General features: G+C 50.5%; 12 protein-coding genes across 12 annotated transcripts; 5 read left to right on the plus strand and 7 right to left on the minus strand.

Moving 5' to 3' along the window:
* Positions 1–180: 180 nt before the first annotated feature.
* On the plus strand, positions 181–874 carry J4E85_006969 (uncharacterized protein; the record flags this gene model as incomplete). The annotated part of the gene is made up of 3 exons (XM_051471203.1): positions 181–370; positions 418–785; positions 848–874. The coding sequence occupies 3 exons, from the start codon at positions 181–183 to the stop codon at positions 872–874; spliced, it is 585 nt and encodes a 194-aa protein (XP_051325413.1).
* A 588-nt stretch (positions 875–1,462) lies between these two features.
* Positions 1,463–2,396, minus strand: J4E85_006970 (uncharacterized protein; the record flags this gene model as incomplete). The annotated part of the gene is made up of 2 exons (XM_051471204.1): positions 1,463–2,265; positions 2,318–2,396. The coding sequence occupies 2 exons, from the start codon at positions 2,394–2,396 to the stop codon at positions 1,463–1,465; spliced, it is 882 nt and encodes a 293-aa protein (XP_051325414.1).
* Positions 2,397–2,760: 364 nt separating this feature from the next.
* On the plus strand, positions 2,761–3,753 carry J4E85_006971 (uncharacterized protein; the record flags this gene model as incomplete). The annotated part of the gene is made up of 3 exons (XM_051471205.1): positions 2,761–2,801; positions 2,869–2,921; positions 2,975–3,753. 3 exons carry the CDS (start codon positions 2,761–2,763, stop codon positions 3,751–3,753), a joined length of 873 nt encoding a protein of 290 aa, XP_051325415.1.
* A 421-nt stretch (positions 3,754–4,174) lies between these two features.
* J4E85_006972 (uncharacterized protein) lies at positions 4,175–5,047 on the plus strand (the record flags this gene model as incomplete). The annotated part of the gene is made up of 2 exons (XM_051471206.1): positions 4,175–4,840; positions 4,925–5,047. The coding sequence occupies 2 exons, from the start codon at positions 4,175–4,177 to the stop codon at positions 5,045–5,047; spliced, it is 789 nt and encodes a 262-aa protein (XP_051325416.1).
* A 253-nt stretch (positions 5,048–5,300) lies between these two features.
* Positions 5,301–7,280, minus strand: J4E85_006973 (uncharacterized protein; the record flags this gene model as incomplete). Its single annotated transcript, XM_051471207.1, has 3 exons — positions 5,301–6,489; positions 6,541–6,959; positions 7,008–7,280. 3 exons carry the CDS (start codon positions 7,278–7,280, stop codon positions 5,301–5,303), a joined length of 1,881 nt encoding a protein of 626 aa, XP_051325417.1.
* Positions 7,281–7,783: 503 nt separating this feature from the next.
* Positions 7,784–8,841, minus strand: J4E85_006974 (uncharacterized protein; the record flags this gene model as incomplete). Its single annotated transcript, XM_051471208.1, has 3 exons — positions 7,784–8,024; positions 8,075–8,614; positions 8,795–8,841. The coding sequence occupies 3 exons, from the start codon at positions 8,839–8,841 to the stop codon at positions 7,784–7,786; spliced, it is 828 nt and encodes a 275-aa protein (XP_051325418.1).
* A 927-nt stretch (positions 8,842–9,768) lies between these two features.
* J4E85_006975 (uncharacterized protein) lies at positions 9,769–13,690 on the plus strand (the record flags this gene model as incomplete). The annotated part of the gene is made up of 7 exons (XM_051471209.1): positions 9,769–10,204; positions 10,273–10,529; positions 10,580–11,334; positions 11,916–11,935; positions 11,995–12,181; positions 12,246–12,360; positions 12,425–13,690. 7 exons carry the CDS (start codon positions 9,769–9,771, stop codon positions 13,688–13,690), a joined length of 3,036 nt encoding a protein of 1,011 aa, XP_051325419.1.
* A 278-nt stretch (positions 13,691–13,968) lies between these two features.
* Positions 13,969–14,630, minus strand: J4E85_006976 (uncharacterized protein; the record flags this gene model as incomplete). Its single annotated transcript, XM_051471210.1, has 2 exons — positions 13,969–14,506; positions 14,557–14,630. The coding sequence occupies 2 exons, from the start codon at positions 14,628–14,630 to the stop codon at positions 13,969–13,971; spliced, it is 612 nt and encodes a 203-aa protein (XP_051325420.1).
* Positions 14,631–15,040: 410 nt separating this feature from the next.
* J4E85_006977 (uncharacterized protein) lies at positions 15,041–15,762 on the plus strand (the record flags this gene model as incomplete). The annotated part of the gene is made up of 3 exons (XM_051471211.1): positions 15,041–15,087; positions 15,139–15,208; positions 15,265–15,762. 3 exons carry the CDS (start codon positions 15,041–15,043, stop codon positions 15,760–15,762), a joined length of 615 nt encoding a protein of 204 aa, XP_051325421.1.
* A 201-nt stretch (positions 15,763–15,963) lies between these two features.
* J4E85_006978 (uncharacterized protein) lies at positions 15,964–18,896 on the minus strand (the record flags this gene model as incomplete). The annotated part of the gene is made up of 3 exons (XM_051471212.1): positions 15,964–17,089; positions 17,757–18,420; positions 18,449–18,896. 3 exons carry the CDS (start codon positions 18,894–18,896, stop codon positions 15,964–15,966), a joined length of 2,238 nt encoding a protein of 745 aa, XP_051325422.1.
* Positions 18,897–21,654: 2,758 nt separating this feature from the next.
* On the minus strand, positions 21,655–22,357 carry J4E85_006979 (uncharacterized protein; the record flags this gene model as incomplete). Its single annotated transcript, XM_051471213.1, has 2 exons — positions 21,655–22,300; positions 22,353–22,357. 2 exons carry the CDS (start codon positions 22,355–22,357, stop codon positions 21,655–21,657), a joined length of 651 nt encoding a protein of 216 aa, XP_051325423.1.
* A 2,398-nt stretch (positions 22,358–24,755) lies between these two features.
* J4E85_006980 (uncharacterized protein) lies at positions 24,756–25,543 on the minus strand (the record flags this gene model as incomplete). Its single annotated transcript, XM_051471214.1, has 2 exons — positions 24,756–25,362; positions 25,410–25,543. The coding sequence occupies 2 exons, from the start codon at positions 25,541–25,543 to the stop codon at positions 24,756–24,758; spliced, it is 741 nt and encodes a 246-aa protein (XP_051325424.1).
* Positions 25,544–25,900: the final 357 nt, after the last annotated feature.

Below are 25,900 nucleotides of genomic sequence, written 5' to 3' on the forward strand. Positions count from 1 at the left end.
GACTGTGTGGGGAGGACTACGCGGCGTGAACATCGCCGTTGGAGTACAGAGTATGCAAACATGGTGGAGGGGATATATATCCTGGGGCTGCATTGTACTTTGAGAGGGAGTATAACACCATCGATTAAGCGCGCTCAACCCTAATTACTTCCACCTAGCATTCTCTCAAATCTACACAGTATGGCTATTCGTTTCCTCAAACATGCAACTTTTATTGCTGCTTTCGCAGCATTTGTCGCAGCGCAAGACGACACCATCATACCCGAAGACTTAAGATCAGGCTTTCGTTCAGGCGGAGACGAAGTACAGGTTTCTTTTACAGGCGAAGCAATTAATGGCTTCAAGGATGGGACCGTGTTCGAGAAAGATGGTTAGTCTTTTAGCTCAAGCTAGGCTATAAAATCTAACATCGTGTAGCTGTAGCAAAGGAGCCCACATTCGCTCTTGGCGATAGCAGTGGCATCTCCCCCGGCACCCTGTACACGATCATCATGGTCGATAGCACATGTCCAAATGCTCGAAAACTCCACTACGCTCGGGCGAACTTCAAAAACAACTTCGACATCACCAACATAGAAACTGATTCACCTGCTGTTCTGGATTACGTTGCTCCTGGCTCCGTCGGCGAGAAAGGAGACGACCGACAGTACAGTTTCCTGATGTACACGAACCCGGGACGGAAAGAGATCACGGATCTGCAATTGCCAGGAGACGACGAGGCCTTTGATATCACAAAATTCCAAGATGATAATGGGTTAGGGGACGCGATGGCTGGAGTAGGGATGGTTGTGAAGCTTGGTGGTCAGGCAGATTGTGCAGGTGGTAGTGCAGAAGCGTTGCCTAGTAGCCTGCCAACACCGAGACCAGCGAGTAGCACGACAGTCAGGGTGTCTACTGCTACTGGTGGGTCAGATACGGCTGCGAGCGCTACACCCACGGACGATGCGAACGCGCCTGGAGACGCGGACTCGGCTTCTTCAGCTGCGACCCCTACCCCTACCTCAGCAGCATCGGGTAGGCCAGTGAACTCGGTCGTCCCATCGAGCGGCGTTTCTCCATCGTCAGCCGCAGAGCCGCCGGCTACTGTATCAACAATTGTTTTGTCTAGTGCGGAGGGAACAGGTTCTCCAACGGCAGCTGCTACTGCGCCAGAGCAGACTGCGAATGCTGCCCCGGGAAAGATGTATTGGCCTCGATGGGCTATTGCTTCGATGTTGTTAGTCTCTGGTAGCATGATCATGTCATAAGTCAGGGTGTAGACGGTAATACCATGAAGAAATGAACACCGACGTTTTTTGAGCGTTGCTTTATTTCACATGTACAACAGTACAAACTTAAGTATCTAATCGCCTCCAAGCGAAGCCATAATTGCAACTTCCACGCAGGCCCGTTCTGTACTTAGTCTGGCCGCCTTCTATCTACAATCATGATACAACTACCACGTTACATCTTGATCCTCCGTTTACTCTTTGACAGCCTCGGCGTAACTCTTGTCCAATGAGGCGTTCTTCTTGATCAGCTCTCCAACGATAAACGGTAAACAATCCTGGGGACCGTAGTACTTTAGATCAAACTTATCCCATTCACCTGCATCTTTCAAGAAGTCTGGCGTATGCCTCTGAAGCTCACACCCACCCATGAAGAATGGCCACCCAAGAATCGTATACACCAGTTGCATGAAGCGCGCAGCGACTCTGCCTTCGGTCCTCCAGGGATTCACTACGTGCTCGCAGATCACCATCCGGCCGCCAGGCTTGAGAAGGTTGTAGAGTCCCTTGATAGTCTGCTCTGGGTGGGGAACGCCACAAAGCACGCGAGTGCAACAGATCTCATCGAACACACCATCAGATGCCAACCCGCCTTTTCCACTGACATCCAGAATCCCGCTCTTGTGCAATGCTGGAATTAGACTCTCTGGCTCTGCACCACAAACCATGGCATGGAACTTGCTACCAAACCCTCTCTTCTCCGCGTTCTTCAGCAACCCTGGATGCAAGTCTTCGGCAGGCTCAGCCCCGTACACAGCAGAAATGATATCCGGGTTGAAACGTGAAAGCATCTCTCCGGATCCAGGGCCGATGTCGAGGACTACGCCTTTGCACTGGGACAAAAGCGAGAATGTAGGGCCGGGCATTTCAGCAGACATTGCTTCGCCGTTGTTCTTCCAGAGGCGGGCGAAGGCCTTGAAACGGAGTTTGGTAATGTTGAAGAGCGAAAAAGGGCGCCAGTCATAGAACACGACTTCAAACATGGTCATTACGAAGTCTATGTACAAGTCAGTTTAGGTGCCCTGAACGATAGTTGCAATGCTACTTACGATATGCTGCTATGAAAAGCAATATGGACGGACGAAGAAGCGTCGGAATGTGCTCGCCCAGCCATTGTGATGCTGTCATGATATCTTTGAATCCCGAGGTCCTGTATATCTCAAATTTACGATATAGTGTACTTCGGAAGCGGATCCGCGGTCGCAACGGCAATTAATCGATGAAGATACAAGTGCAAAAGTGGAGGAAAGGAAGCAGAATCCAGAATCCAAAAAGGAACATCATCAGCTAGGCTCCATATCCCAATGGAACGCTCGGGAACAAATGCTAGTCAGGCATTGTGGTAGCTGATGACATGATAGGTCAGTTGGGGGGTTCAAGATACGGACAGGGCGTGTGTGACGTCGACGCGCTAGTGGCAGGGACAACCGAGGCGCGCATCGCGAGCTGTGACGTCTGCTACCATCAACGCATTGGCAGCTGTCAACACACAATGGCCGAAGGAAAGAGAACGCAATTCGCTTTAGTCACGGGGTAAGTACTTCTACAAGTCGCCACAGTCGTAGGCTTAGCTCCTTCCAGCTCCAACTGACGCGAGCAGCTGTACGCCCGGCGGCATTGGGCACTATCTTGCACTGGAATTCGCCGAACGAGGTCCGCATAACACCATGTCTTCACGATTCTTGGTTGCTAATCGGCGTATATAGGCTTCCAAGTCCTGGGTACCGTTCGCGATCCGTCCAAATACACCTCGCCGCACCCCAACATCACATATCTACCCCTCGAACTCCCCCACAAGGAATCCATACGCGCACTCCACCAGCGCGTCACCGAGATCACGGGCGGAAAACTCGACATACTATACAACAATGCCGGACGCAACTATGTCGTACCAGCGCTGGACTACGACGAGGATGAGCTGCAGGAACTTTTCCAAGTCAACGTCTTCTCCGTCATGGAGATGTGCAAGACCTTTACCCCTCTTGTGGTCGAAGCGAAGGGTACAATTGTACAGACAGGGTCGTTAGCTGGCATCATGCCTTATGTGTGGGGTGCACCATACAATGCCTCCAAGGCCGCACTACACGCCTATTCCGACACCCTACGCGTCGAACTCGCTCCGCTAGGCGTACGCGTCATCAACGTCGTGACTGGCGGCGTCACATCGAATATTGCGCGAACACACCGAACTCTGCCACCGGGCTCCTATATGCAACCGCTTGCTGCCGAATACGAGCGAAGGTTGAAGCACAGTCAAGAGTTGGGCATGGATACCAAGCAATACGCAAGCAGTTGCGTGAGGCAGGTGCTAGCTGGAGACGGCATACTCTCCAAGACGAGATGGATATGGGAGGGCAAGATGAGCTGGGTCGTGTGGTTCGCGTGGACGTACCTACCGACTGCGGCGCTTGATCTTTACTTCACCAGGACGTTCAAGCTGAACAAGCTGAGAGGGACAGCTGGACCGGATAAAAAGACGCAATAGGGAAATGCGATGGCCATGAGCGGCTGCATTACAGTCAACACTGGACGTCTGACAGAACTGAGACGGTGCCAAATAGGCCCACTTGCCGTGTGATTGAATCTCTTTCTGGAACTGGTCGCTATGTGGTCTGAATATGATCAGAACATAGCAAATTTCACCTTCCGAAGATGAAGACTTATGCGCCGATGGGGCCATATTGAACAGGATAACATACGTCATATGTGCCCGGTGCAAGCGAGTGTACCTGTCGTTTTTGAGAGGCACGGTTTGAACGACTGAACATCGTTGCCCGGCAACATGCCTGCATCCGCCGAGAGTCTCATCCACGCATGAATCTCCCATTTTTTTGCTGAAAACGACGCTCCAACCTTTACACGCGCATATTCCATACGCATACCATCAATGGGCGTAAACCCACAGCATGTGCGCCGAGATCATTGCAAGTCATTCTATGCTCCACGCCCTTCCCAATGAAATCCTCACTCTTATCTTCGATCACTTGTTCGACGATCAGCGCCAGCAAGCTGAGCTGGATAATGATGTTCGCGAATACGACCTTCCAACCACCTACTTAACACTCTACGCTTTAGCGCGCACCTGTCGCGGTCTGTCTCAAGTCGCAGGGGACATTCTCCGTCAGAAATGCGTATGGGAATTCCGGCACCCGATCGGACCTTTCGCACAACGAGCACAGACCGAGCGTTATCATGGTAAATATCCAGATTGCAGGCAAATAGAGGTGTTGAGCGATGCTAGGTGGGATGGAAGGTCATTTTACGACGGACTGGCAGAAGAAGAGCTCAAGGCAGCTTTGGCGACCCAAGAAGATTGGCCAGAGAATGTATGGGAAATACTTGAGAAAGATCCCGCTCAAGTTCAGCTCGCATTACTTGTCGCGAGATCACCCAACCTGCGAGAGTTCATTATGGGCGCTCTGCACATAGAAATGGCGCCCGACGATCTCCCCATATGGCTTTATCCTATCATCCAGGGTGCGCACAGCAACTTGGTCAACGTCACACACGATCCAGTCTATGGCAACCTCCAGATTGTCGACATAGACATGCAGAATGTCATTACCCCTCTTGTAGGCCACCTTTTTGCTTTACCGCTTTGGGCCAGTTGCAAACCATGTGTCAGACTGGTTCCGCATCAGCACTCGTGGCTGCAGGCAAGTTCGCTGGAGACGCTGCAGCTGGACATGCTAGAGGATTTGCCTGCGATGTACATGGTGTTTGCTCAAGGGCCTGATCAGAGAGTATCGGGGAAGCGACACGATGAAGGTGTCAACTGAGGGGAGCTGGAGAGGAAGTGTAAAGGCCAGGTTCCTAGTCGACTTGTACTCACGATGTTAGGCCAGATGTATCCTCTTTAAAATGACGATGCACCTGTCCGATGAAATGGATCACAATATCATATCACCGGTAGATGCCATTCCCGATTTGGAATCCATGCTGCAATGCATACGCTTGACTGTGTAGATAACGCAATACTGGTATGTGGTCTATATTCTATCATCGCCCATGCCTATCTTACAGGTTCAACATCTACAACCCAATCACACCCCTCAACCCCCTAACCTTCCCCCTCAGATCCCCATACCCCAACCAAACAATCCCCTCCGCCATCTTCCACGCCTTCTCCCCCGCGCCCTCCCCTCTCAACGGAATATCCATAGGCGGCGGAATCGCCGTCTTAATCCCCGCCCAAGCCCACCGATCCCTCGTAATACTCTTCTGATTACACAGACTCCTCAATCCCTCTTTACCCGCAAAACGCCCATAGCCACTACCCTTTGTACCGCCAAACGGCATCTGAACCATGTAGTAAACCGCAAAGTCATTGACAGCGACCATGCCGGCTTGTAGGGAGCGGACGACGAGTTCGAGGTCGCGGGTCGAGGTGCCGAAGACGGAGGAGCCGAGGGCGTAGGTGGTGCTGTTCGCGATTGTGATGGCGTCTGTGACAGACTCGGCGCGCATGAGGAGGAAGACGGGGGCGAAGAGTTCGGTTTGTGCGATCTTCATGGTTGGTGTTACGTCGGCGATGAAGGTAGGTGTGAAGTAGTGACCTTGGGGGTGATCGGGATGGGTGTAGCGTTTTCCACCTGCTAGTAGGCGGGCGCCGTTATTGACGGCATCTTGGATGAGCTCTTCGAGCTTCGTGTAACTCGCGTCGGAAATCGATGCGCCGATGTCGATGGGTGTGTCTGAGGTGTTGTTGAGAATGGAGCCTGGACGGAGTGCCTGTATCTTGGGTGTGAGGTACTCGATGAAGCGGTCGTAGACTTTGGGTAGGGCGATTACGCGCTCGATGCCGATACAGTTCTGGCCTGCAGACTGGAATGTGCCCCTCATGAGGATACTGGCAACGCGCTTGAAGTCGCTGTTGGACAGGTCATCCAGTACTATCGCCGGGTCTTTGCCGCCCAATTCTACGCACACTGGTGTCAGTGCCTTCGCCGCCGATGCGCAAACATGGTGTGCTACCGGTCGCGATCCAATAAAGGTTATGTGTGATATCGACGGATGCGAAGTAAGATGATCGGCGACGTCAGGCCAGCAGACGACAGACTGAACGATGTCGGGCGAATGACCGCATGCTTCAAGGGCGCGAGTAGCAATTGAAGCGAAGTATGACGAGGACCAGGCAGTCGCTTCCGAGCCTTTGACGATGATGGCATTACCGGCGAAGATGGAGGCTATTACGGGGCTTATGAGATTGTGGAAGGGGTAGCTGTAGTATTGTTAGCCGCAATAATTTAATCGAGTGACGTTTGATACTTACTTCCAGCTCACGCAAGCCGCAACGACGCCCAGCGGCTCATAAACAACCTCATTCCACTTGTACATCATGAGGAAGTTGGTGTCCCTCTTCTCAGCCTTGAGACTCTTTTCGCCGTGTTTGATCGTCCACCTCAGCTTCTCCACCGTCACCAGAATCTCGCCCAGACTCGCGTCTACCATAGTCTTGCCTGAGTCCAGACATGCGACCCGCGCAATTTCTTCTTGGTTCTCCAGGATGAACTTGAGCATAGTGCGCAGCACCTTTCGCCGCCTGAGGAAGCTTGTCTGAGCCCATTGTACCTGGGCTGCCTTGGCTTTGGCGATTGCGCGGTCGATGCCGTCGGCTGTGGAGGGGTTGATGCGCCCGAGGGCTTCACCAGTCGCGGGAGCGTAGCATTGGATCAGGGAAGAGCCCGGTACCTGCTGAAGTCAGTCACCGAAACCGAAACCTGGGGAGTACATGTGCACCTTCAACTGCGGCTTCTCAAGCACCTGGCCCTTCCATCCTTTGCGAGCCTGCTCAGGTGTGTCGACTTCATACTTGACAGGCTCCTCGGGATCAGCACGACAAGTAATCCAGATGAAAGAGAGTGCGGCTATCCAGAGTGCGCCATACAAGGCGACATTGAAGTCGTTGTCAGCGCGTGCGGTAATGCGGTCCATGTTGCCGATGACGGTCTGACCAGATGGCGCGTGGTCCAAGAAAGTCCGATCCTGGCCGCCTGGACCCTGAAACGCCATCCCAACACGGATGCGCTAAGACGCGTGGTCATCTGAAACTACTGCAGGCGTCGAGGGCATACTTCACCGGACGAATCACTCCTCAACCCCATTTCCAATTCCCATACTCATGCTCGGTCAGACATTCCCGAGCGAATTGCGTAGAGCTTCCTACTTACGCTGTCAGGCAATTTGGAAGAAGTGTTGATTGCAGTGGAAGACGTCCCGTAGCCACTCAGGGCGCTTTTCTGTGAACTGCCATCCATAAGCCTATGTGACAGCTGCGTAAGTCACGTTCTTGACTTCATCAGGTCTAAGGCTCTTCTGTTGTGGTGACATCCGCAATCATGGACAACTCGCGCTAAGGTAGACCACGGTCAGCAACAAAGGTAGATGTTCACTGATGGTATTGCTCGTCATAAGATTTGATCTCATATATCATACATCCTTCATAGCCACGGTTTCCTGTCCATGGGCCTTTGTGCTCTTCTGATCCTCCAACAACTTAACCCTTGAACCCGCACTTACTTTGCGTTGTTCTTGGGCGCCTCAGTAGGTGGTCCGTCAGGCGTGGTGTAACACCTGGTCATGCCACCATCGATGACGAAATCGGTGCCGTTGACGAAGCTGCTCTCATCGCTGGCAAGGAAGAGGACACCCTGCGCCTGCTCGATGGCCTCACCGAAACGACCCGTGGGGAAGTGGACTTCGCGACGGTGACGCTTAGCCTGGTCGTCACCAAGCCAATCTTGCAGGAGTGGTGTGCTGTTACTGTCAGTATATCACAAGTAGCAAATGGTTGGGAGTGAACCTACTTCAACGGTGCTGGGCATAGCGCGTTGAACCTGAAGCCCTCACGTGCGTGAACCATAGCCAACTCGCGTGTCATGGCCAGTACGGCACCCTTGCTGGCGGTGTATGCGAGCTGAGGTGTTGCGCTACCGACTAATGCGACAACGCTGGCGGTGTTGATGACACTGGTCTTCTTCTTGCCGTTCTTTCTGAAGCTGTTGACTGCGTGCTTGCAGCCGAACCAGACACCCTTGACGTTGATGGCTTGTGTCAGGTCCCAGATTTTCTCGGGTGTGTTGACAGCGTCATCGTCGTCTGAGTGCATAATGCCTGCGTTGTTGAACAGTACATCCAGACCACCCCATGAGTCCACGTGCTCAACCATAGCCTGTACGTCGGCCTCCTTGGAAACATCGGTAATCTTCGTCTCGACCTTCTTGGCCTCTGGGACTATCTCTTTCAGCTTGGCCGAAGCCTTCTCCAGGGCTGGGCCTGAAATATCAGAGAGGAGGACATTGGCGCCTTCCCGAGCAAAAAGAATGGCAGTCTCGAGACCGATACCGCTAGTGATCGTCAGTAGGAAGTTGCGGTATGCGGTATGATTCTGTGCGTGCTGCTCCCCGCGTTGAAAAATGAACACATCGGCGTTGAAGCCAGTAACGAAACATGGTCAAAAGGGTAGATGGCTGCAAAAGAAATGCTGGTAGGAAATGTGTCGTGGTACGTGCGGGATCGGTGCTTACCCAGCGCCTCCAGTGATGATGCAGTTCTTGCCTTCAAGACGACCCATGTTGAATGTTTGGTCTGGTTATTGTGCTGATAGAAGTGTAGTGAAGGTGCTGCAATGCGGTTAATGGATATGAAGGGTGAGGCAAAGTTTTGTGGAAGCTGTGAGATATGACTAATATTTTGCTAGAGGGAGCGTCATGAGAACAGCACACGGGCCTGTGAATGGGGAAGGTTTGCCAAAGGCGCAAACAGTACCAGTCTCCACACTCACCTATGAATCGGACTTTGCAGTGCGGGCTGGCGTATGAGGAGCGTCGTCGGAATGGAGAGTGCGAGGAGATGGAGATGACGGACGGGTAGTCTCGGACAGCTCACAAGTCATTCAAACATCAAGGGTCCCGAAATCGGCCCATTGCATTGATAGACTACGATAAGGGCGGGCTATCGCGTTGGCGGCTGTCATCTTTGGGCACACGACGAAGGAGCGGTGGGCGAAGGCACGATAGCAGCCTCGAATTAACAACTGTCCTACACGGCATGGATGCGCCAAACGCCGTCACGCGTCAGGGCTGATGAAGTATGGCCACTACCCCGCCATGATGGATGACGTGCGTGTTCGCCCGTCTCTTGTATGCCGGCGCATCATCACGTTGTCGCATAGGGATTCATGTTGTCGCATTGGGAGGGTGTCGAGGTGTCGCGTAGGAGAGAGATAGCACACATACGCGTGACTATGCAAGATATAGCCTGTACGCGCATGCAAGGCCAGGCTATGATGTCGTTGGATGCATCGCAGCCCGCATCCCGATAACCCCTCATTGGCCCACCCCAGCTGTCCCGCCTATCGCATCCCAAACGCCTTGGGCCCTTAAGCTCTCTATCCGCGCAAACCTGATTGCGACGCGATATCTCTTACCAACGACATTCCTTTCACTCGTAACCTTGAAAGCTTCAACAGCTACATCTGTCCGCCCCCTCCATCCTCACCATGGCCGCCGAATTCGATGCCTCCAAGCTGACGGCCGAGCAACTGCCCGAACTCCTCAAAAATGACCTCGCAGTCAAGGTCGCGGGCATCGATGTCGACGGCGTCCTGCGCGGAAAGCTCATGGCCAAGAAAAAGTTCCTCAGCATAGCCAACGAGGGCTTCGGTTTCTGCTCTGTCATCTTCGGATGGGACATGCACGACCAGACATACTTCAAGGAACTGGCCATCTCCAACAAGGAGAACGGCTACCGCGACTTGCTCGCCATACCCGACCTGACCTCCTTCCGGAGGATACCGTGGGAGGACAACGTGCCCTTCTTCCTCATCAGTTTCCACGACCCGGACACCAAGGGCACCCTCAGCGCATGCCCAAGAAGTCTGTTGAAGCGCGCCGTCGACAAGCTGAAGGAGAATGGATATGGCGCTATGGCTGGTGGTGAGTCCAACGCCAGTTGAAGAGCGGGTGCTGCGCGTCGTCAATGAAGCTGATGTGTTACTGTGTAGCCGAGTATGAGTTCTACCAATTCCGCGCGCCCCAGAGTCACGATGGCTCGGAGAGGAACACGTCGAGCACCGCCGCCTTCTTGCGCGACAACCCCGTCAACTCGCTCCCGAGTCTTACCGAAGGCATGTTCGGATACAGCATCACTCGGCCGGTTCACAACCAAGAGTACTACTACGGCATCTTCAACACATGCGCCCAGTTTGGCTGCGGAATCGAAGGATGGCATACAGAGTCCGGCCCGGGTGTCTTTGAAGCGGTGGGTGTATCAACTCGGGGGCTCGGGCAAAGCAGACTGACACAGCATAGGCTCTCGAATTCGGCGAGATCCAGCAAATGGCTGACAAAGCGTCGCTCTTCAAACTTGTCGTCAAGTCACTCGGATCCAAGTACGGCATAACACCGTGCTTCATGGCAAAGCCGCGCGAGGGTCTCCCAGGAAACAGCGGCCACATGCACGTCTCAATCGTGGACAAAGAAAACAAGAACCTCTTCTACCGAGGCGAAGAGGACAAGAATGCGCCATACTCAGACATCGCGTACCTTTCGGACCTTGGTCGGCATTTCCTCGCGGGTTTGATCGACGGTCTCCCCGACATCATGCCTATTCTCGCACCCAATGTCAACAGCTACAAACGGCTAGTAGAGAATTTCTGGGCACCTGTTACTGTATCATGGGGTCTTGAACATCGCGCCGCGTCCATCCGTCTTATTTCTCCTCCCACCTCTTCTGGTAAGGCAACACGCTTCGAAGTGCGTGTGCCAGGCGCAGACACAAACCCACACTTCGTCCTTGCTGCCATTCTAGCTCTTGGCTGGCGAGGTATCGAGAAGAAGATGGAGATTAGCATACCGCCTCTAGGCAAGGGCGAAGATGTTGGCGGAGAGGCGGATAAGGGCGAGCGCCTAGCCAAGAGCCTGAAGGAGGCCACAGAGCGGTTTATGAGGAAAGAAAGTGTCGCGAGAGAGGTATTTGGCGATCAGTTTGTGGACCACTTTGGCGGCACCAGGCAACATGAGATTAGGCTGTGGGATGAAGCCGTGACTGATTGGGAAGTCAGAAGGTATATCGAGACGGTATAAGTTCTTGTTCGTAAGAAAAGTAAGATTGAGGAAAGAGATGGAATATTTCACAACGTAACCTACTGTTGATTCTACGATACCACATTCCCATCCGCGATACGCGTTGTTCTGCCTCAATATACCTTTTCCAAGAGTCAAATACCAGTTCCAAGACTTCATTTCTAGTAGCACCGGAAGTATTGACGCCCAGAGGAATATATCCGGGAGAATTTCCCGGTGCGTCATTAGCGGCAACGAGAAGTGACACTACACATGCAACTACCTGATCCTACCAAGCACTCCAAGCTTCACTAGAACACACGAGGCTACCGTTCGGCGAGCACTGCGCCGAATACTTGAAGTCTGGGGTAGATCGCCGCTCACGATGCGGAGGCTTTTGATTGCGGGTGCAATTATCCGGCTCAGGCGTGCAGGAATCTGGGAAGGTATTTAAGTCGACAATGTGATGAGGACAATGAAGCTATTGAATGCATTGGGTTCGTCTATAGTCTAAGATGAGGGCATTCAGCTTCGTCGTAGCGTATCTTGCCACGCGTGTAAGTGCTGCAGTAACGAAACGTAGCAGCACAGTACTTTCTTCAAGTACGTCAATCAAGCTTTCTAATTAACGTCTATGTCTTCTCACTAACAGTCCCAATCAGATGCCCAAGATCTTTTCGACTGGTCCATGCACATCCAAGACAATCGCTACGATGCATCCTACAACTTCATCCAGTACTCCGACAAAGGACCATGGTCAGTTCGCTTCACAGCGTGGTACGTAGCCGGATTATTGCACAGAAACCACGGAGACGATGTGAAGCATGCAGAAGCTTCTATTAGGAATATGTACGTATTATTTGAACATAGGAAAGCCGAAAGAAAAGAGGCTGTAGACTGACGATGAGAACAGACTGGCATGTCAGATGACAGAAGATTTTGACGCTCCATGGTACGGAACATACAAGTTATCCCCCGATGAACCAGATCCAACGCCTGATTCAGGGTTATATGTACCGAAGATATACGTACGTTGACCAGCATCTACTATCACAAGCCTCAACCCCCAAGCTGACAAAACACCCCCCAAAGACGACCTACGACCCCAACTGGCGCGACTTCATTGGCACACAACTAATCCAAATCCTCTCCGAGTTCTCCTCCCTCCTCGCCCCCTCCCTCATAACCTCCATCGAAGACTCGCTCGAAGTCGCCGCCGTGGGAAGTATGCGCCGCAACGGCACCTACCCCACAATCGACGACAACCTAACAATCGGCTACACAAACCCAGCTATGATGCGCGCTCTCCTCTGCGAATACATCGGCACCCTTCGATCCAACTCAACCTTCACATCTTTCGCGGAAGATCAGGGAAAGAAGATATTACAGTTGTTTCAACGAGAAAGCGCAGAGACGGTTAGCGAGTATAACGCGCCTACGTACTACGGTATCGATGTCTGGGCCATGGGTGCACAGTTTAAATACGGTGTTGGTAACTCCAGCATGACGAAAGCTGCGAAGTATATCCTGCCGCGGATGATGGGTGATCTGGCGGATCATTATAATGGGTATTTGGGGAATGTGGTAGGGCCGTATGATAGGGCGTATACGAGGGATATCACGCAGCATTCCTCTGTTTTGTCTTTGGTACTGTGGGGACTTTGGGGGAGGGAGCGGACGAGCCAGCCGAAAAAGATGGAGGGAGATTTACTGTTTGATGTCGCTCAAGGAGCGGCTATGGCGCTTGTCCTGGGGGGTGTGGAGGAGCTTTTGCCAGCGCATGTGGAAGAGGCGTTTACGACGAGGGACTTCATTGGAGAGCCAAAGTGGCTGAACCGAACGGTCTGGGATGAGCTCGAGGGAGGTGAACCGAGAATCGCGTCCAGTTGGGTGAGCAAAGAGTTGATGATTGGCGGACAGCAGGTGGATGAGGATGTGAACAGAGGGGATCAGTTCGTTCCTGCTATTGTGCATTGGGCGGGTGATAGGGAGCATAAGCCTTATCCTCTTAACACCTTCTTCGCCCTTTACCCGTCTGCGTCGTCGATCCACGCTGTCGCCTCGCCGAATCATCTCTCCCTTAGCTACCCGAACCGAACGCAAGAAGGAAGCGATATCTTTACGTTTGCGCTGTCGAATGTGCCGCCGAGTTGGACGCTGGGTACTGGGCGACGCATAACGGGGTTCGAGGATTTGCCGTGTGTGGACATTGCGGTTGAGGCGGAGGGCTTGGTGAAGCAGAATGTGACGTATGGAACGGCGCTGAGGAACCACCTGTTTTATAACATTTCGTATGTGGTTCCGGAGGATTTTGAGGGTGTGCCGAGGGTGGAGTTGGATATCAAGTATACGTGCTAACTAGCTTATAGTAGCGATAGGCTATTAGTATCTGTCGGCGCCGGTGATTCCTCACACAATGATACTTTCTCATCAGCCTGGCGCTCGTATCGATACTCCAGACATAGTTCCCAAAGACGGTATCATGGGTACTTCAGGCCTTGGACCATAGGCCTGGTTTCCTAGTACGCTCGGTATCTGGGCTTCTGTCGTTCTCTAGCAGGTATTTGCTTTCGTCGCTGTGGTATCGCGATTCGTCCGTAATCTCATCGTGAAATGATGGTGTTGTAGGCTACCAATCAAACTTCTTCCATCGCATCCTTCTCATGCTGCCCAAAGAGCTCTTCGACCAACCCAACGAACTCGGCCATGGCGTCTTTCTCTCCCTCCTTCCCCTCTCCTTCTCTTATACCCTTCAACTCCTCCATCGCGTCCTTGTCTCCCTTCTTCTGGGTCCAGTACTCTTCCTTCTTTTCCTGCCCTCCATTGAAACCTCCGCGTCCACCCCTCCATGCTCCTCGGCCCCTTCCCCTCATGCCTCTTCCCCGTGAGGCGTTTCGTTCGAGCATGCGCCGCCGACTCTCAGCTTCGGGATCTGGTTTGATGGTCTTGGCGTATACGCGTTGGAGTGACGGAAGTAGCGTTGGGTGTGTTTTGAGTAGCTCTTGGAATTTCGGGTTTGTTGCTAATACGGAGAAGTCGATGCGCGCCTTTAGGTAGCGCGGTACTGGGGCGGGAGGAGGTGGTTGTGGGAGGGCTGGCTCTGCTGGCTTTGGCGCGTCTGACGTGGTGTCGGGATGTGTTGGTTTGTGCGATTTGAAGCATGATAATGAACAGCTGTATGCGATCAGTATTGTAGATTTAAGAGATCACAAATGGCAACGAACTATGGAAGCGCGCAAGTCGGGCACTTGTATTTCTTGGGCTCTGCGTTGCAGACGCCGCAGAGGACTTCTGACATTGTGCTGTTTGTCGGCAGGGATCGCAACTTCGAATTTTGGAAGGAGAAGACAAATGTGTGTCGTGAGAATGGTTGTGCTGGTAGTATCGAAGATGACGTCCGCAAATCACTCGCGACTTTTGCGCTCCAAGACGCGTTCCCAATCGGGCTAAATCCCGCGGCGAACTTCCATTGCTCATCACTCCGCCGAGGTTTCCTCCATTGGCTCGTTGACTCTTACAACACAACAATACGATATGTCTGCCGCATTGCCATTACGACAACTTCCCTCACGGTCGCTGGGATCCTGGACCTGCCTGTCATGCTCTCGCTCGCTCACTAGGATACCGCGCGCCCGAAATCCCGCCTTGACCGCACGAAGATGGATGAACAGCACAAATCCCGCGCGGCAGCATGGCACCGTGCCAAGAATGGACCAGATGCATGCGCAATATAAGATGAAGAACCGCACAGTCATGTATGTGCAAGAGTGTGGGGGCAGAAAGCGCAATTGCTGACCACAGTGTAGGAACTATGTCTTCAGTGTGATAATAGGCTTCACAGCGCTCAGTTATGGCTCAGTGCCGTTTTATAAGATGGTATGGCTATGCATCATCACCTTGTCGACAGAAAGCAAATCTAACATCTTGTTCAGATCTGCCAGGAGACCGGTTGGGGAGGCCAGCCCATAAAGTCAGCGGCCCACGGCGGTGATACTTCCGTCGATCCCTCCGAGCGCCTAAAGCCCGTCGAACATCACCCACGCATCCGAATCACATTCAACGGCTCCGTATCCGACGTCCTACCGTGGAAGTTCGTTCCTCAACAGCGCGAAGTCCGAGTCCTCCCCGGCGAGACCGCTCTCGCTTTCTACACCGCGACCAACAAATCGTCAGAAGATATCATTGGCGTAGCTACATATTCTGTCACACCAGGACAGGTCGCCCCATACTTCAGCAAGATCCAATGTTTTTGCTTCGAAGAGCAGAGACTAAATGCTGGGGAAACGGTGGACATGCCCGTCTTCTTCTACATCGATCCCGAATTCACAAAGGATATTAACATGAAGGGTATTGAGACCGTTACACTGAGCTACACGTTCTTCAAGGCGAAGTATGACAAGGATGGCCATCTGACGCCTGTCCCTATGTGAGGAGGAATTGGGGCATGTACAACATATGTATGCATCACTATGGGATAAGGCTTCTACACGCAACCAGGCTAAGGCTCTCTTTCCAAGCAATGTAACATTACGCCTAGTCTAAGGTCTGGCAACAATTGGACACTGTACATTGCACTGCATGGTTACTAAAGCACAGAGTTCGTAACAGGCACTACGGCATATGGGATTGGATCAGACGACCGAAAGCGAGCCCCACAGTCTCGACAGTAGCGACGACGAAACGACGACGGGTTCTCCATGTCCCTCTGATTCTGCTTTTGGTGTCATATCCTCGCCTGTCTCTGACACTGTCGGTGTCTCCAATGAATAGACTTTCTTCATCAACGGCCTCCATTTCTCCTCCATCCGGATGCGACTGCTTGCGAACTGCCACAAAGTTCCTGTTATACACGCATGTTGAAGGTCTAGTAGATGCGCGGTCTGCAAAACCCTTTTGTAAATTTCAATCAACGTGTAGGTCTCCTCTAACGTGTTGCAGTTGACGAAGCCATAGTCGAGGCTCACCGAAGGAATGGGCGGGTACTTCACTGGGTCTTCGATGTCAAGGAACCATTTCAAATCCCATACGGAGGAGCATGAACCGGACAGGAAGACCTCCAAGAGTGGCAATCTGGATCGAAGGTTCTTGAGGCCTTTCGAATCCATAAGCTGTATGAGTGTTCCCGCTTCGTACGCTTTCCAAAACTGCGTCAACCCGACAGGTGAGTTGTGGTCCCTTCGGCTGTTGTAGAACTTGTAAAAGTAACTCCCATCATCTTCAAGAAGGAGGAGCTGGTAGACTTGCACGAGTGTGTTCTCCTCACTCTTTCCACGACAGGTTACGAACCCAAAAGAGTACCAGTTTTGTTCGATCGGATTCGGCGACATCTGGTGAGACAGTTGAGCCAGCAAGGTGAAGCTATCCCGCTTGGCTTCAGGCATCAACTCATCAAGCGCTTTGTTGCGATCTTCGTTATCTAAGTACGGTCTAGCTTTAGCAAACATGCTTGCGACGAGGTTTTGCGTCGCCTGTTGTTTGGTCGTGGGTGTCTCCAGGACAGGGAGGTTTTCCAAGAACCAAGGAAAGTAGCCTCCACGGGAATCTTCAGGAAGGCTATAGAAGAACTCCTTGATCTTTTCGGTCAGGATACCTTCGATACGCCAGTTATGGAAATCTTCCGCTGAGAATCTACCGGACAGATAGAGACCGGCATATACACCAAAAAGGTATGATCTTCCTTGACCAAACTCCACACTATTGAATCCAAAATCCTCCAAAACATCTTCTTCCTCTGGTATGAGGTCTTCTACTAATGATCTCCATAAGAAATCAGCTGTCGTGAGCGGGCGTTTTGAGCAATTGAACACATGCCTCGAAGGCATCTTATCCTCACAACGTTCGCTGCAAAAGGAGTCCTTGTTGCAGAAACCGCATCTTCGAGTCGTTCGCTTCAAGCATACGTCACACTCTCGTGCCAGATTCTCTTCGTCAGAGGGTGAGTATCTATACTGGGCTGGTCTGGTTGGGTCTTCGTCTCGTCTGTGACGGTTAGTCGAAGGTCTGATACTAGCTGGAATCTGCGACACCAAGAATTCGTAGCATCACTGACCTTCGAAAGCTTTCTAAAACTCTGTCGTGTTCGCCTTTCGCTCTCATCTGGTCGATCTGAGATCTTCTCGATGAAGTCTTCTCCGGCCACTCACTCACGATACTACTCCCGCCAACTACCGAAGTTCGTTCGTGTGGAATATGAGTCTTGATTGACTCCATCAGCTTTTTCTTGAGCTCATTTTGGACCGACACGAGAGCTTTTGCTATTCGATCAGGCTGTCCTGGCAATAGCCCATCTGTATTTGGTATGGTCCACGGTTTGAAGAGATGGCCATGACACCCTCGCGTAGTAAATCGCCCATATGCCTGTATGAAACGACTACACATGAAGCAGCTCAGTTTGCTGCACCCAAAATATGGGAACAGAGTCGACTTCACCGATTCGTTCGCAGCCAAAGCTATCAGCATCTGCACCTCGGCGTGCACGTTGAGATTCTGCTTTTGCAGACTCTTGAACCTCTCTTCAGTCTTACTGACGTTCCAATCATTACCCAGGAGTTCCTTCGTTGTGTTGAAATTCAAGTCCAACTGGAGCATTCCCAATGTTTGCTTTAAAGTCGCCGGTCGTTGAGGTGGTTTTAAAGATACAGCAGGACGGGGAACGAGGACGAATTTGATGCGCCCAAAACTTGGCAGGGTCTGGGCTATTTCGATGAAGGTGCGATACGCCACGCGAACACGGGAGAAAAGGCAGATGCTGCTCCATAGCTTCCTCGATTCCAGAGTCGAGCTCGCGCGGCTATTCAGTGCCTCTTCAACAGCAGCGTCCCGGCGCAGGTCGTATGACGCCACAATCAGCTTTGTGTGCTTATCAAAAGTACTTATGTCACTCGGCAGATCATTGAGGAGAATGTCACGCAAGGCGGACAGCGCTGTATGAACGACTGACCGATCTGCGGTCGTGTAGGCAATGTGTCGCGTTTGTTCAGCGTCGTAAGCTTCGAAGCTTCGCCTCAGCTTGAAGATATAGTCTTGTTTGATCCGGCTACTGTGGTACGAAACCATGTGTTCCCATAGCAGATCCTTGGAGTCCTGGACTACGAGCACGAGCCTAAGTTAGCGCACGAGCGCATATGGCAGTGTTACGGAACTGACCGCCGTTATAGGACAGAGAACTCAGTATCTCTCCCAATCTCTCGAAAACAGGACGATCGCCATTGGAAAAGCCGTCGTTGCGAGCCAGCCAGATGACGACGTCGTTCTCAGCCTCTTTCATAGCCGAGCAAGCAACTGCTGTGCCGCCCTTTTTGTTCGCGGCGAACCCAGCCACAGCATCGAGAAACCGCCTTTTGAGTTTACCATGACCTGAGTCAGATATCTGGTTTGCCAGAGCAGTGTTGACGCTACGAGAATCCTCATCTTCTTCGTCATTAAGCTCCAAATCTAGCTCAGGCTCGGTGTCGAATTTCACAGTAGGCTCGACTTGGCCGCCATTGCGAAGTGAAAGAAGGTTCGCGAGTGAATGGAAGTGTGTCCGATTTAGATCCGGGCGGCTCCAGTCAAATTTCTCCATCACTGTGCGCGGTGGTGTTCATCAGCGCGATGCTGTGAAGTGTTGTCGTGCGGGGAACCTTGTGACACGTTACTGAGCTGCCGTTAGTCAGCTATGCAGCTCGCCCTCGCTATCGAGCGAATGGCAGTCGAATGGAATGTTGACATAGAAAAGTCAAAGCAGCGATTGCAAGAGACGATCGATACGTATCGTATAAGTTATGACTGCATATTGAGGATAAAACCATGAGACGTCTCCAGGGCAAGGAACAAGCTATCAGGCAATAGGTGACTTACTTTCAGGGTTTGGAAGGCGACGAACTTCATTGAAGTACAATGGTACTCATCTCCTTTCCCCTAAACCTTTGTCTGTCGGGTCAGCTTCTGACATGTGTTGGGTCAGTGCAACTACTCACTCTAGGATCATGCAAAAAGTGGCTGGCAGTCATTCGCTGGCCTACATCACTCATTTAGATACGAAGAAAAGTGCAGTGAAATCACAATGAGTATTTGGGGCCTTTGCCGAAGTGCTATTGTTTAACAGTGCTACACCCCACTATGCATCATTCACTTCTTAAGAAGCCAAGCCACCCCGGACCTCAGAGTCCTCCGCGGTTTTTCCATTGACTGGAACCGTTCCCCCTGACGGCTGTAGTACCACTGTCAACCCTTTACCCAAAGACTGCATAGACCTCCCAATGGAAACACACGTAGAAGAAGAAGAGCTTCGGGAAAGCTATTACGCCCACTGCCGGAACAGGGGCTACACCATCGACGAAGCCTCCGAGCGCAGCCTCAATTACATCAAACGTGTCCTCAACGCTGATTCATTCACCTCGAAATGGTACCTGGAAGAAATATATCAAGCTAGTATAGCGCACCATGACTATTCATCGTCTCCACTCTCGTACGATAACAACCCGCCGATGCATAGCTCACGGAGAGCTAGAGACGGCGGTGGTGATGCTTTTAGTGGGTTCTCCGGTATGATGTGGACTCTTTTAGACGACAATGACAGCATATTTGCAGAGATGCGAACGCAAGCTGAAGAAGATTGGAGCATACCAAGTGTACCTGAATATCGCGCTCCTCATTACATCCCCTCCCATTACGGCTATCAGGGTAACGACCGGGAACCACAATGGCAACACGCAGAGGATCGGAGTACACCGAGCTATCGCCGTCCAGATTACATCCCTTCTGCCTACGACTATCAGAGCAATGCTTAAGCTCTTATATTAACAATACTTCTCTTTTTAAGAGGACCTAATTATATAAGTATATATAAATTTTAGAAGTTATAAGTTACTTATTATAATAAGTTATTAAGTATACTATAAAATAAAAGTAATAGTTCTAAAGTATAACTTTATATATATAGTAATATAAGTTAAAGGTAAAGTATATAAAGTAACTACTTTAGTGTTATTATTACTTATATAATATATATACTATAGTACTTTTTTCTACTTTTATTACCTTTAAAATTCTAATCTAACTATATATCTTTATTAATATTAAATACTACTAGCTTTTACTTACTAATATAGTAAAAGTAACTTACTACTAAGTAGCTATATAAGCTAAGTATTATTAATAAATACTTATAAATATAAATATAAACTTATATACTTAATAAAGTATTAAGTTATATAAGTTCTATCTTAAGCGCCTACTTAGTATATAATATAATATAACTTATAATAAGTATATACTAATAGCTATATATATAAGTCTATACTAAGTAAGTAAATACTTTCTTTACGCTAAGATAGCTATAGTAGATATACTACTTATTTATCTAAGTTAGCTAAGTTACTAGCTCTCTTAAGTAAAAACTACTTTTCTTACTTAAAGTAATATTAGTAGTAATATAAAATAGTAAAGGTATACTAATATACTTCTTACTTTTTATAATATATAGGTTAAGATATAAGTTAGTATTTAAGCTATCTTAGATAGTAAAAATAAGTATAAAACTTTATGCTAGAGTAAATAAAATATATTATAGAATATATAATTATATAGGTAATAATAGCTACAGGTAAGACACAAGAGGAGCAATGCTTAGCAATTGCGAGAAAACCCCGATAGATATACTGCTAGAGATTCTGGCCCGCAGCGATCATCCTCTTATGTCCCTCGTAACCATGCATTCAGCTGGTCTTCCTCCATTAATAGAGACCGCAGGCCACATTCAGGCTCTCGGCGTTGGACTGCAGAGCCAGGTCATTCCTCGTACTCCTCATCACCACCCAGCTACACATTCTACTCGTCGTCTGATTCGTATCCTACCAACTCTTCTTACTCTTTCCGCCCCTGGGCCCCACCTAGAACCTCTCATGTGCCACCAACACCACCATCATCTCAACGCCCAGTCACGCCACCTCCGCAAGGCATCAAACCCGCAACGGATCTTTACATTGTACTTGGTCTTGGGCGAAGCGCCACAGCTGCTGATATCAAGAAAGCACACCGTTCTATGAGTTTGAAGTGGCATCCTGATCGCTGTCGTGCGCAAGATAAGAAGAAAGCTACTGAGAAGATGGCGGAGATTAATCAGGCGAACGACGTGTTGAGTGATGCGGTTAAGAGGAAGTTTTATGATAGGTGGGGGGTGTTGCCTAGTGAAGTGTAGGAATTTATGAAAGAGGTTTCATATTGTGTGAAATTGTTGACTGACAATAGCAATGGTTCGCTGTCTTAGAAGAAATTTACAAATCGCGGTCTACGCTATTGCCAACCTAGTGTTCTCAACCATAGATGAACGAGAAACATAGCTACTCCTCCTCAAGGTATGAATCGACGCTAGGATAGGTGCTGGCCTTCTTGTCCCGCGCCTTCACCGTGGCTCTTAGTGCTTCTAACAGAGTTTCTCTTGAATATGTGTCCATGTCTTGCATCCAGCCATCTCCTATTTGCGAGTCATCATACGCATGATGCGCAATATCTGCAGCAATCAAGCGTCGTAGTGGGGATCCGGGAGGCGTGCCATTGTAGATAATTTTGATGCTCGCTGCTCCCATATACACGCTGAACTTGTCTTGGGCTGTGAATATAGCCTTGAACAACGCGTTTTTGTACTTGACATCAATGATCCTCTCGCCAAATACATATGCTCGGGCAATCTGAACGAAGAACTCCTCCGCCTCTTCACACCTCTGGTCACGCGTGACTCCGTCTGCTATGTGTAGGCGAATCGGAATTTCTCCCTGGTAAAGCCATTTAATATAGTCGCTGACGATGGTCGCCGAGTCCTCGGGAAGATTGAGGGTCTTTGGGTCATCTTTTTGATCGGTCCACTCTGGCTTCATAGCTCTTCGAAAGAACTCTGAGCTCTTGCAAAGAACACCGCGGTGAACTTGGAGACGTTCAGTATCCCCAGCGCAATTCGGGACAATTAGCTGGATGATGGCGTCTTTCGGACTAGATTGGTCAGCGACAGTAAGTAGCTCTTCGGGCTGCAGGGTATAGTTACTCCATTTCGGCTGTTGGGTAAGGTTGAGTGAGGTTGGGTGTTTGCCGTAAGTGAGGGAGCTGCTGCTATGGGAAAGTGAGGGCGTCAAAGATAAAGGTACCTAGGTAGCAGCGTTGACGAAGGGAAGTACTTTATGTGGGGCGCCGCCTGAACTGCAGAGATTGTGGGTGACTTCTTGTTCCGAATTGGGCAATGGAGGCATCAGTGAATGAAGTGAATGGTGAAAAGATTGCGACTTGCTTTGAGACGCGCAAGTACGACAGACGCTCTTTCACAATCATCGCCCTATATTAAACGTTGCAATCACTGAATACAAGCATAGCATCTTTGGCAGAATTGGGTCACGCTGGACTGTACCAGCTGTATCCTGACTTGGAAGGCGACGGAGCTGGTATGGAGTGGGCTATTCGGGTACGTAGATTACGCAACGACTGGTCAGCACAAAGAGGAACGAGCGAGGAAGAGATTGTAGGATCGCCAACTTCAAACACCAATACTGTCAGGCAAGTAGAAGACTTCCGCATTGTAGATCGTACTGCCGATGACTGACATTAACGAGGTACCCTAAGCTACCTTGAACAAGAGCCGCCAGCATGGGCAGAGAAACCGGTAGAAGTCCATCGATACTGGACTGCTACCGAAGCAGCCGAACATCGCGACGTAGCCCCCAACGGACAGAATGATATCTCTCTTCAACTAGATCCAGAAGTTGCACTCCTACGTCGCATCTTCTCTCTTTAAAGACAGTGGTTCGGTTTCAGGACCAACTTCCAACAGCAAAGAGTCCTTCTCGTCGGCCACGCTAGCGTACGGGCGTTCATGACGGCTTTTGCTTCCACTATGCGATGATGGTCGAGGTACACTCGGAGTGATCTTGTTTTCGGAAAGGTAGTTGGAAAGCCAGGGATGCTGAACCAAGATTGGGCGTTGGTCTGGAGTTTTGCGCTCTCTCTTGGTGTGCTTTGGCTCATCGGTTCGGGCACTTGGCGTGTGTGAGGTAGATCTGGCCGGTGAGGGTTGGGTACGAGTGTGGGCTGAGACGCTTGGTTTGTGAGCTCTGGTGGAATGTGTAGGACGCCGCGAACTATTTTTATCGTTTGAGACAGTTGCTTGTGGGTTTGGTGTTTGTACTGAGGCGAGCGCAGCTGCGTCAGCCTCTTTGCGGAGCTTGCATAACCTCCTATGGTTTTCCTTGATCTCTTCTCTCTTCCTTTCCTCTTCTTTTCTGTATAAGTCTATGGAAGTGGGACGAGCGTAGCTTTGTCTTGAATCAAAATCTTTGTTACTATCTTCAACGTAGTCAGCGATATGTGTAAGAGCTAAAGGCACAGACAGCTTACTACGGTCACGCTCGCGGTCAACAACATGCCGATCTGTTGAGAAAGGAGCTCGAGCTTTCCCATGACATTTCATCGTCTCTTCATCAGTAGTAGCTTTGCTTGAAGTCAAGACTCGGCTTTCTTGTTTGGGTATCGATTTCCGCTTTGACACAATGCTCTCTCGTTGTGTGCGAAGGTATCTCTCGACATCTTCCTCATCCGAAAGAGTCCTACGGAGTGTCTCAGGGTACCGTTCTTCGGATGTGGTTCGTTCGTGTGTTTTGTTTCGCAAACGATCATGTCTTTTGAGCTGCTCACGTACTCGGTCGCGTTCTGGATCATCTAGCAGCGCATCGTCAACAAGAGACCTTCTCGATGACCCTGTTCGAGGCTCAACAGGTTGGCGCCGTCTCGGTGCCTCCGCATGCGTGGACCCCGGATTACGGTATTCTTCCCTTGCTCGTAGATGGGCCTCATATGCTTCACGGTTCATGGCGCCTCGTTCGGGAATATAGTGGTGCGTGTGGAGATGTCCAGTGGAGCTTCTCAAGGTCCAACATATTTTATATCACGTCCAAATGAGTCCACCGCAGTGAGTGACTGGCTCAACTTGGACGACTCATGGTCGTTGACGCATCTGTGAGAGAGTAAGAGCAACTGCGTCAAGAATTTGTTTATGTTGCGTCTTCGTTGGACGCATACTGGTGTATGCCTGTAGACGAATCGTATCACTCTGGTAATGTGCTTGTCATCAGATAATGAGGAAAGGACCAAACGCTGAGACTACATGAACCGAGACAGAGACCCTTTCGAGCTGCCTGTCGATGCGGAAAAAAAAAGCGTATGTCGTGACTGTGCGAATCGCATGTCTACAGGTGGTCGGCAATTTGGTGAAGCGCTCCGGTGTGAGGCTGGCAACCGACGTTGACCCATGAGCGAAATTGCAGTAGCGCATCAAACACGCTGTTATTCATTTTTGGGACACATTTTCAGAACAACGCTTGCCAATTGAACTAAATTTCATAGCTCTATCTAGTGCTGCTGCCTTGCCCCCAAAAGAGCTCCTACACTGATTCAAGCAAAATCAGGACATAAGCCCGGTCTCATCATAAAAGGCCCTCTTATCTGCATCAAGCAGTACATCCTTTGTAGCATTAAGGTACGCTGCCTTTCTTTTGTTCTTCTCTTTGACCTTATCACCCTGCGGCAAAGAGGACCATTTGTCTGGATGACATATCATGATCATGTTGTGATAGGCCCTCTTGATAGTCGCTGTATCATCCGACCGTGTGACGCCTAGAACATCGTAGAGATCTTCCGGCGGCTTTTGACCGGGGGCCATACCTTCGTCTGGGGATTCGCTCGATATGCTCGGCGGTCTCGACTGCTGAGGTCCTGGAGATGGGGCTCTAGCGAATTCCTCGTCTGAGGATTGCTCCGACACAGTCTCGCTGACCTTTGGCCCACCACTGTTCTTTGTAGACTTTGTTGGAGTATGAGAACGGTCGCTTGGCTTATGATCACCAGCGGACGCAAAAGGAGAATCCGCTTGATGAGTTCCTTCAGTTTGTGACTGTTTACGTGGTCTGCGACTTGAGCCAACGGGTGGAGGTTTCTTGTAATCGATTCGTATGTCGGAGTTTTTTGAAACGTAGTACGCGTCCTGCTCTTTGCTCGTATTATGTAAGGCGCTGGATTGGTATTTGGCGGCTCCTCGTACTGGGGATCGGTCGCGTACTGAGACGTCTTTACCGCGACTTTTGCGAGACTGTGTATGCCGACTTGATCCCCCGGTATGTAGCGGGTGCGCCAGTGGTGGATCATGGACCTGGTGTGTCGATCGATCATGGATCGGTGTGCGCGCACCGACATTCTGTCGAGCGTCTGCGTGCAGACTCTCACCACCGTGATAAATGACCTTTTGTCTAACTTGGGAAGGCTTTTGACTTGAGTGTTCCTGATTAGTCCTATCGTTGGATCGGTGCTTTGAAGCGCTAGTGGGAACTGCTTTCGAGGATGCTGAACATCTGACATGATCTTTACTCAAATTAGTGAAGCTGAACAGGATTCGTCTTATGCAGTTACAAACCTTGAATGTCTTCATCAGCAGTGGCAGCGGCATAGTGGAAGGTCGAAGGGTGTGAGGATGTGCCACGAGTAGGAATGCGGACATCTACCAAGGCTTCTTGGGTTCTCTGCTGTTTCGCCACTTCTTCTGAGTAAAGACTA

The sequence above is a fragment of the Alternaria conjuncta genome (assembly GCF_024043145.1).
Source record: "Alternaria conjuncta strain BMP 0040 chromosome Unknown scaffold_9, whole genome shotgun sequence".
Classification (NCBI taxonomy): domain Eukaryota; kingdom Fungi; phylum Ascomycota; class Dothideomycetes; order Pleosporales; family Pleosporaceae; genus Alternaria; species Alternaria conjuncta.